The 14,103-nt window shown below is 35.9% G+C and overlaps 1 protein-coding gene across 3 annotated transcripts in view; it reads right to left on the bottom strand.

Annotated features, from left to right (window-relative positions):
* Positions 1-14,103, bottom strand: part of LOC139254641 (3',5'-cyclic-AMP phosphodiesterase 4B-like) — a 172,078-nt gene that overhangs the window by 106,198 nt on the left and 51,777 nt on the right. For all 3 annotated transcript variants that reach the window (XM_070873761.1, XM_070873762.1, XM_070873763.1), the window contains exon 3: positions 86-267. In XM_070873761.1, the coding sequence (XP_070729862.1) occupies positions 86-267 (182 nt within the window). The remainder of the gene's footprint in view (positions 1-85; positions 268-14,103) is intronic.

Genomic DNA, 14,103 nt, shown 5'->3' with positions numbered 1-14,103 from the left:
TGGAGCAGTTGGCAATGCTGGCACAATGCCGCTGGCCTCTCGCGAGCTGGTGCTTGTGTGACGGGCATCAACAAGTTCTCACTACCTTGGTCAGTGCTTCCTCCTGCTGGGTCTGCACTCCAAACCTGGGGACGCTGGAGTTGCCGACACTGAGGCTGGAGCTGTGGGTCAGCTTCCTCACACCGCTGATCTGACACATGGGCTGCTTCTTCTTCTTGTCTCGCTCCTTCTGTGTGGGGGGCGGGATCTCCACCTCGTTCTGCTTGTCTGAAAATCAGGGACACACCGCAGGTTAAAGTTAACACAGAGATGTGTGAAGTGATACATTCTGGGAGGAAGAATGAGGGGAGGCAATACACACACTCACTCAAATACACACCCTCAAATACACACACACACTCAAAACACACCCTCAAATACACACACTCAAATACACACCCTCAAATACACACCCTCAAATACACACACACACTCAAATACACACCCTCAAATACACACCCTCAAATACACACACACTCAAATACACACCCTCAAGTACACACCCTCAAATACACACCCTCAAATACACACACTCAAATACACACACACACTCAAATATACACCCTCAAATACACACACTCACTCAAATACACACCCTCAAATACACACACACACTCAAATACACACCCTCAAATACACACACTCAAATACAAACACACACACGCAAATATACAACCTCAAATACACACCGTCAAATACACACCCTCAAATACACACCCTCAAATACACACACTCAAATACACACACTCAAATACACACCCTCAAATACACACACACACACTCAAATACACACCCTCAAATACACACCCTCAAATACACACACTCAAATACACACACTCAAATACATACACTCAAATACACACACTCAAATACACACCCTCAAATACACACCCTCAAATACACACACTCACTCAATTACACACTCAAATACATACACTCAAATACACACACTCAAATACACACACACAAATACAAACACACAAATACACACACTCACTCAATTATACACTCAAATTTATACACTCAAATACACACACACAAATACACACACACACTCAAATACAGACACACAAATACACACTCAAATACACACTCACTCAATTACACACTCAAATACATACACTCAAATACACACACTCAAATACACACTCACTCAATTACACACTCAAATACACACACTCAAATACACACACTCAAATACACACACTCAAATACAGACACACAAATACACACACACAAATACACATACTCAAATACAGGCACACAAATACACACACACAAATACACACACACAAATACAGACACACAAATACACACACTCACTCAATTATACACTCAAATATATACACTCAAATACACACACTCAAATACACACACACACTCAAATACAGACACACAAATACACACACTCAAATACACACACACAAATACACACACACAAATACACCATCTCACTCAATTATACACTCAAATATATACACTCAAATACACACACACAAATACACACACTCAAATACACACACACACTCAAATACAGACACACAAATACACACACTCACTCAATTATACACTCAAATACATACACTCAAATACACACACTCAAATACACACACACACTCAAATACAGACACACAAATACACACACTCAAATACACACACACAAATACACACACACAAATACACACACTCACTCAATTATACACTCAAATATATACACTCAAATACACACACACAAATACACACACTCAAATACACACACACACTCAAATACACACACTCAAATACACACTCACTCAATTACACACTCAAATACACATACTCAAATACAGGCACACAAATACACACACACAAATACACACACTCAAATATGCACACACAAATACAGACACTCAAATACATACCCTCAAATACACACACTCAAATACACACACTCAAATACAGACACATCAAACACACACACTCAAATACACACACACAAACACAGACACACAAATACACATACTCAAATACAGACCCACAAATACACACTCAAATACACACACACAAATACACACACTCAAATATACACACTCAAATACAGACACACAAATACACACACTCAAATACACACACAAAAATACACACACACAAATACAGACACTCAAATACACACCCTCAAATAACATACACTCAAATGCACACACTCAAATACACACACACAAATACACACACTTATACACTCAAATATATACACTCAAATACACACACTCAAATACACACACACAAATACACACACTCAAATACACACACACACTCAAATACAGACACACAAATACACACACTCAAATACACACACACACTCAAATACACACCCTCAAATACACACCCTCAAATACACACCCTCAAATACACACTCAAATACACACACTCAAATACACACACACACTCAAATACACACCCTCAAATACACACCCTCAAATATACACACTCAAATACACACACTCAAATACACACACTCAAATATACACACTCAAATACATACACTCAAATACATACACTCAAATACACACCATCAAATACACACACTCAAATACACACACACAAATACACACACTCAAATACACACACTCACTCAATTACACACTCAAATACATACACTCAAATACACACACTCAAATGCACACACTCACTCAATTATACACTCAAATACACACACTCAAATACACACACTCAAATACACACACACAAATACACACACTCAAATACACACACACACTCAAATACAGACACACAAATACACACACTCAAATACACACACACAAATACACACACTCAAATATACACACTCAAATACAGACACACAAATACACACACTCAAATACACACACACAAATACACACACTCAAATACACACACACAAATACAGACACTCAAATACACACCCTCAAATAACATACACTCAAATACACACACTCAAATACACACACTCACTCACTCAATTATACACTCAAATATATACATTCAAATACACACACTCAAATACACACACACAAATACACACACTCAAATACACACACACACTCAAATACAGACACACAAATACACACACTCAAATACACACACACACTCAAATACACACCCTCAAATACACACCCTCAAATACACACCCTCAAATACACACTCAAATACACACACTCAAATACACACACTCAAATACACACACACACTCAAATACACACCCTCAAATACACACCCTCAAATATACACACTCAAATACACACACTCAAATACACACACTCAAATATACACACTCAAATACATACACTCAAATACATACACTCAAATACACACCCTCAAATACACACACTCAAATACACACACACAAATACACACACTCAAATACACACACTCACTCAATTACACACTCAAATACATACACTCAAATACACACACTCAAATACACACACTCACTCAATTATACACTCAAATACACACACTCAAATACACACACTCAAATACACACACACAAATACACACACTCAAATACACACACTCACTCAATTACACACTCAAATACACACTCACTCAATTACACACTCAAATACATACACTCAAATACACACACTCAAATACACACACTCAAATACACACACTCACTCAATTACACACTCAAATACATACACTCAAATACACACACACAAATAAACACACTCACTCAAATACAGACACACAAATACACACACTCAAATACACACACACAAATACACATACTCAAATACAGGCACACAAATACACACACTCAAATACACACACACAAATACACACACTCAAATACACACACACAAATACAGACACTCAAATACAGACACACAAAAACACACACTCAAATACACACACACAAATACAGACACTCAAATACACACCCTCAAATACACACACTCAAATACACACACTCAAATACACACACAAAAAATACACACACTCAAATACACACACTCACTCAATTATACACTCAAATACATACACTCAAATACACACACTCAAATACACACACACACTCAAATACAGACACACAAATACACACACTCAAATATACACACTCACTCAAATACAGACACACAAATACACACACTCAAATACACACACACAAATACACATACTCAAATACAGGCACACAAATACACACACTCAAGTACACACACACAAATACACACACTCAAATACACACATACAAATACAGACACTCAAATACACACACTCAAATACACACACTCAAATACACACACACAAATACACACACTCAAATACAGACACACAAATACACACACTGAAATACAGACACACAAATACACACACTCAAATACACACACACAGACACAGACACACAAATACACATACTCAAATACAGACACACAAATACACACTCAAATACATACACACAAATACACACACTCAAATACAGACACACAAAAACACACACTCAAATACACACACACAAATACAGACACTCAAATACACACCCTCAAATACATACACTCAAATACACACACTCAAATACACACACAAAAAATACACACACTCAAATACACACACTCACTCAATTATACACTCAAATACATACACTCAAATACACACACTCAAATACACACACACACTCAAATACAGACACACAAATACACACTCAAATATACACACTCAAATACATACACTCAAATACACACCCTCAAATACACACCCTCAAATACACACACACAAATACACACACTCAAATACGCACACTCACTCAATTACACACTCAAATACATACACTCAAATACACACACTCGAATACAAACACACAAATACACACACTCAAATACACACACTCACTCAATTATACACTCAAATACATACACTCAAATACACACACTCAAATACACACACACAAATACATACACTCAAATACACACACACACTCAAATACAGACACACAAATACACACACTCAAATACACACACTCACTCAATCACACACTCAAATACATACACTCAAATACACACACTCAAATACACGCTAACTCAATTACTCACTCAAATACATACACTCAAATACACACACTCAAATACACACACTCACTCAATTACACACTCAAATATATACACTCAAATACACACACTCAAATACACACACACAAATACACACACTCAAATACACACACTCACTCAAATACAGACACACAAATACACACACTCAAATACACACACACAAATACACATACTCAAATACAGGCACACAAATACACACACTCAAATACACACACACTCAAATACAGACACACAAATACACACACTCAAATACATACACTCAAATACACACACTCAAATACACACACACAAATACACACACTCAAATACACACACTCACTCAATTATACATTCAAATACATACACTCAAATACACACACTCAAATACACACACACACTCAAATACAGACACACAAATACACACACTCTAATACACACACTCGAATACACACACTCAAATACAATCACACAAACACACACACACAAATACACACACTCAAATACACACACACTCAAATACAGACACACAAATACACACACTGAAATACAGACACACAAATACACACTCTCAAATACACACACACAAACACAGACACACAAATACACATACTCAAATACAGACACACAAATACACACTCAAATACACACACACAAATACACACACTCAAATACAGACACACAAATACACACACTCAAATACACACACTGAAATACACACACACACAAATACAGACACTCAAATACACACCCTCAAATACATACACTCAAATACACACACACAAATACACACACTCACTCAATTATACACTCAAATACATACACTCAAATACACACACTCAAATACACACACACTCAAATACAGACACACAAATACACACTCAAATATACACACTCAAATACATACACTCAAATACACACAGTCAAATACACACCCTCAAATACACACCCTCAAATACACACACACAAATACACACACTCACTCAATTACACACTCAAATACATACACTCAAATACACACACTCAAATACACACACACAAATACACACACTCAAATACACACACTCACTCAATTATACACTCAAATACATACACTCAAATACACACACTCAAATACACACACACACTCAAATACAGACACACAAATACACACACTCAAATACACACACTCAAATACAGACACACAAATACACACACTGAAATACAGACACACTAATACACACTCTCAAACACACACACACAAACACCGACACACAAATACACATACTCAAATACAGACACACAAATACACACACTCAAATACACACACACACTCAAATACAGACACACAAATACACACACTCAAATACACACACTCACTCAATTACACACTCAAATACATACACTCAAATACACACACTCAAATACACACACACAAATACACACTCACTCAATTACACACTCAAATACATACACTCAAATACACACACTCAAATACACACACTCACTCAATTACACACTCAAATACATACACTCAAATACACACACAAATACACACACTCAAATACACACACTCACTCAAATACAGACACACAAATACACACACTCAAATACACACACACAAATACACATACTCAAATACAGGCACACAAATACACACACTCAAATACACACACACACAAATACACACACTCAAATACACACACACAAATACAGACACTCAAATACAGACACTCAAATACACACACACAAATACACACACTCAAATACACACACACTCAAATACAGACACACAAATACACACACTCAAATACATACACACAAATACACACACTCAAATACAATCACACAAACACACACACTCAAATACACACACACTCAAATACAGACACACAAATACACACACTGAAATACAGACACATAAATACACACTCTCAAATACACACACACAAACACAGACACACAAATACACATACTCAAATACAGACACACAGATACACACTCAAATACACACACACAAATACACACACTCAAATACAGACAGACAAATACACACACTCAAATACACACACTAAAATACACACACACAAATACAGACACTCAAATACACACCCTCAAATACATACACTCAAATACACACACTCAAATACACACACTCAAATACACACACACACTCAAATACAGACACACAAATACACACTCAAATATACACACTCAAATACATACACTCAAATACACACACTCAAATACACACCCTCAAATACACACCCTCAAATACACACACACAAATACACACACTCAAATACACACACTCACTCAATTACAGACTCAAATACATACACTCAAATACACACACTCAAATACACACACACAAATACACACACACAAATACACACACTCACTCAATTATACACTCAAATACATACACTCAAATACACACACTCAAATACACACACACAAATACACACACTCAAATACACACACACTCAAATACGGACACACAAATACACACACTCAAATACACACACTCACTCAATTACACACTCAAATACATACACTCAAATACACACACTCAAATACACACACTCACTCAATTATACACTCAAATACACACACTCAAATATACACACTCAAATACACACACACAAATACACACACTCAAATACACACACACACTCAAATACAGACACACAAATACACACACTCAAATACACACACTCAAATACACACACTCACTGAATTACACACTCAAATACATACACTCAAATACACACACTCAAATACACACTCACTCAATTACACACTCAAATACATACACTCAAATACACACACTCAAATACACACACTCAAATACACACACTCAAATACACACACTCACTCAATTACACACTCAAATACATACACTCAAATACACACACTCAAACACACACACACAAATAAACACACTCACTCAAATACAGACACACAAATACACACACTCAAATACACAAACACAAATACACATACTCAAATACAGGCACACAAATACACACACTCAAATACACACACACAAATACACACACTCAAATACACACACACAAATACAGACACTCAAATACACACACAGAAATACACACACTCAAATACACACACACAAATACACACACACTCAAATACAGACACACAAATACACACTCAAATACACACACACAAATACACACACTCAAATACAGGCACACAAATACACACACTCAAATACACACACACAAATACACACACTCAAATACACACACTGAAATACAGACACACAAATACACACACTCAAATACACACACACAAACACAGACACACAAATACACACACTCAAATACAGACACACAAATACACACTCAAATACACACACACAAATACACACACTCAAATACAGACACACAAAAACACACACTCAAATACACACCCACAAATACAGACACTCAAATACAGACACTCAAATACACACACTCAAATACACACACTCAAATACACACACAAAAAATACACACACTCAAATACACACACTCACTCAATTATACACTCAAATACATACACTCAAATACACACACTCAAATACACACACACACTCAAATACAGACACACAAATACACACACTCAAATATACACACTCACTCAAATACAGACATACAAATACACACACTCAAATACACACACACAAATACACATACTCAAATACAGGCACACAAATACACACACTCAAATACACACACACAAATACACACACTCAAATACACACATACAAATACAGACACTCAAATACACACACTCAAATACACACACTCAAATACACACACACAAATACACACACTCAAATACAGACACACAAATACACACACTGAAATACAGACACACAAATACACCAACTCAAATACACACACACAGACACAGACACACAAATACACATACTCAAATACAGACACACAAATACACACTCAAATACACACACAAAAAATACACACACTCAAATACACACACTCACTCAATTATACACTCAAATACATACACTCAAATACACACACTCAAATACACACACACACTCAAATACAGACACACAAATACACACTCAAATATACACACTCAAATACATACACTCAAATACACACACTCAAATACACACCCTCAAATACACACCCTCAAATACACACACACAAATACACACACTCAAATACACACACTCACTCAATTACAGACTCAAATACATACACTCAAATACACACACTCAAATACACACACACAAATACACACACTCACTCAATTATACACTCAAATACATACACTCAAATACACACACTCAAATACACACACACAAATACACACACTCAAATACACACACACTCAAATACGGACACACAAATACACACACTCAAATACACACACTCACTCAATTACACACTCAAATACATACACTCAAATACACACACTCAAATACACACACTCACTCAATTATACATTCAAATACACACACTCAAATATACACACTCAAATACACACACACAAATACACACACTCAAATACACACACACACTCAAATACAGACACACAAATACACACACTCAAATACACACACTCAAATACACACACTCACTGAATTACACACTCAAATACATACACTCAAATACACACACTCAAATACACACTCACTCAATTACACACTCAAATACATACACTCAAATACACACACTCAAATACACACACTCAAATACACACACTCACTCAATTACACACTCAAATACATACACTCAAATACACACACTCAAACACACACACACAAATAAACACACTCACTCAAATACAGACACACAAATACACACACTCAAATACACAAACACAAATACACATACTCAAATACAGGCACACAAATACACACACTCAAATACACACACACAAATACACACACTCAAATACACACACACAAATACAGACACTCACATACACACACTCAAATACACACACTCAAATACACACACACAAATACACACACACTCAAATACAGACACACAAATACACACACTGAAATACAGACACACAAATACACACACTCAAATACACACACACAAACACAGACACACAAATACACACCCACAAATACAGACACTCAAATACACACACTCAAATACACACACTCAAATACACACACTCAAATACAGACACACAAAAAATACACACACTCAAATACACACACTCACTCAATTATACACTCAAATACATACACTCAAATACACACACTCAAATACACACACACACTCAAATACAGACACACAAATAAACACACTCAAATATACACACTCACTCAAATACAGACATACAAATACACACACTCAAATACACACACACAAATACACATACTCAAATACAGGCACACAAATATACACACTCAAATACACACACACAAATACACACACTCAAATACACACATACAAATACAGACACTCAAATACACACACTCAAATACACACACTCAAATACACACACTCAAATACAGACACACAAATACACACACTGAAATACAGACACACAAATACACACACTCAAATACACACACACAGACACAGACACACAAATACACATACTCAAATACAGACACACAAATACACACTCAAATACACACACATAAATACACACACTCAAATACAGACACACAAAAACACACACTCAAATACACACACACAAATACAGACACTCAAATACACACCCTCAAATACATACACTCAAATACACACACTCAAATACACACACAAAAAATACACACACTCAAATACACACACTCACTCAATTATACACTCAAATACATACACTCAAATACACACACTCAAATACACACACACTCAAATACAGACACACAAATACACACACTCAAATATACACACTCAAATACATACACTCAAATACACACACTCAAATACACACCCTCAAATACACACACACAAATACACACACTCAAATACGCACACTCACTCAATTACACACTCAAATACATACACTCAAATACACACACTCAAATACACACACTCAAATACACACACTCACTCAATTATACACTCAAATACATACACTCAAATACACACACTCAAATACACACACACAAATACATACACTCAAATACACACACACACTCAAATACAGACACACAAATACACACACTCAAATAAACACACTCACTCAATTACACACTCAAATACATACACTCAAATACACACACTCAAATACACACACTCAAATACACGCTCACTCAATTACACACTCAAATACATACACTCAAATACACACACTCAAATACACACACTCACTCAATTACACACTCAAATACATACACTCAAATACACACTCAAATACACACACACAAATACACACACTCAAATACACACACTCACTCAAATACAGACACACAAATACACACACTCAAATACACACACACAAATACACATACTCAAATACAGGCACACAAATACACACACTCAAATACACACACACTCAAATACAGACACACAAATACACACACTCAAATACATACACTCAAATACACACACTCAAATACACACACACAAATACACACACTCAAATACACACACTCACTCAATTATACACTCAAATACATACACTCAAATACACACACTCAAATACACACACACTCAAATACAGACACACAAATACACACACTCTAATACACACACTCGAATACACACACTCAAATACAATCACACAAACACACACACACAAATACACACACTCAAATACACACACACTCAAATACAGACACACAAATACACACACTGAAATACAGACACACAAATACACACTCTCAAATACACACACACAAACACAGACACACAAATACACATACTCAAATACAGACACACAAATACACACTCAAATACACACACACAAATACACACACTCAAATACAGACACACAAATACACACACTCAAATACACACACTGAAATACACACACACAAATACAGACACTCAAATACACACCCTCAAATACATACACTCAAATACACACACTCAAATACACACACACAAATACACACACTCACTCAATTATACACTCAAATACATACACTCAAATACACACACTCAAATACACACACACACTCAAATACAGACACACAAATACACACACTCTAATACACACACTCAAATACACACACTCAAATACAATCACACAAACACACACACACAAATACACACACTCAAATACACACACTCAAATACAGACACACAAATACACACACTGAAATACAGACACACAAATACACACTCTTAAATACACACACACAAACACCGACACACAAATACACATACTCAAATACAGACACACAAATACACACACTCAAATACACATACACACTCAAATACAGACACACAAATACACACACTCAAATACACACACTCACTCAATTACACACTCAAATACATACACTCAAATACACACACTCAAATACACACTCAAATACATACACTCAAATACACACACTCAAATACACACACTCACTCAATTACACACTCAAATACATACACTCAAATACACACACAAATAAACACACTCAAATACACACACTCACTCAAATACAGACACACAAATACACACACTCAAATACACACACACAAATACACATACTCAAATACAGGCACACAAATACACACACTCAAATACACACACACACAAATACACACACTCAAATACACACACACAAATACAGACACTCAAATACAGACACTCAAATACACACACACAAATACACACACTCAAATACACACACACTCAAATACAGACACACAAATACACACACTCAAATACATACACTCAAATACACACACTCAAATACACACACACAAATACACAACACTCACTCAATTATACACTCAAATACATACACTCAAATACACACACTCAAATACACACACACACTCAAATACAGACACACAAATACACACACTCTAATACACACACTCAAATACACACACTCAAATACAATCACACAAACACACACACTCAAATACAGACACACAAATACACACACTGAAATACAGACACACAAATACACACTCTCAAATACACACACACAAACACAGACACACAAATACACATACTCAAATACAGACACACAGATACACACTCAAATACACACACACAAATACACACACTCAAATACAGACACACAAATACACACACTCAAATACACACACTCAAATACACACACACAAATACAGACACTCAAATACACACCCTCAAATACATACACTCAAATACACACACTCAAATACACACACACAAATACACACACTCACTCAATTATACACTCAAATACATACACTCAAATACACACACTCAAATACACACACACACTCAAATACAGACACACAAATACACACTCAAATATACACACTCAAATACATACACTCAAATACACACACTCAAATACACACCCTCAAATACACACCCTCAAATACACACACACAAATACACACACTCAAATACACACACTCACTCAATTACAGACTCAAATACATACACTCAAATACAGACACTCAAATACACACACACAAATACACACACACAAATACACACACTCACTCAATTATACACTCAAATACATACACTCAAATACACACACTCAAATACACACACACAAATACACACACTCAAATACACACACACTCAAATACGGACACACAAATACACACACTCAAATACACACACTCACTCAATTACACACTCAAATACATACACTCAAATACACACACTCAAATACACACACTGAAATACACACTCACTCAATTACACACTCAAATACATACACTCAAATACACACACTCAAATACACACACTCACTCAATTACACACTCAAATACATACACTCAAATACACACACAAATACACACACTCAAATACACACACTCACTCAAATACAGACACACAAATACACACACTCAAATACACACACACAAATACACATACTCAAATACAGGCACACAAATACACACACTCAAATACACACACACACAAA

Source organism: Pristiophorus japonicus, unplaced genomic scaffold, assembly GCF_044704955.1.
Source record: "Pristiophorus japonicus isolate sPriJap1 unplaced genomic scaffold, sPriJap1.hap1 HAP1_SCAFFOLD_563, whole genome shotgun sequence".
Lineage (NCBI taxonomy): Eukaryota > Metazoa > Chordata > Chondrichthyes > Pristiophoridae > Pristiophorus > Pristiophorus japonicus.
Note: the sequence above shows the minus strand (reverse complement) of the source record. Positions and strands in the feature narration are given on the sequence as shown.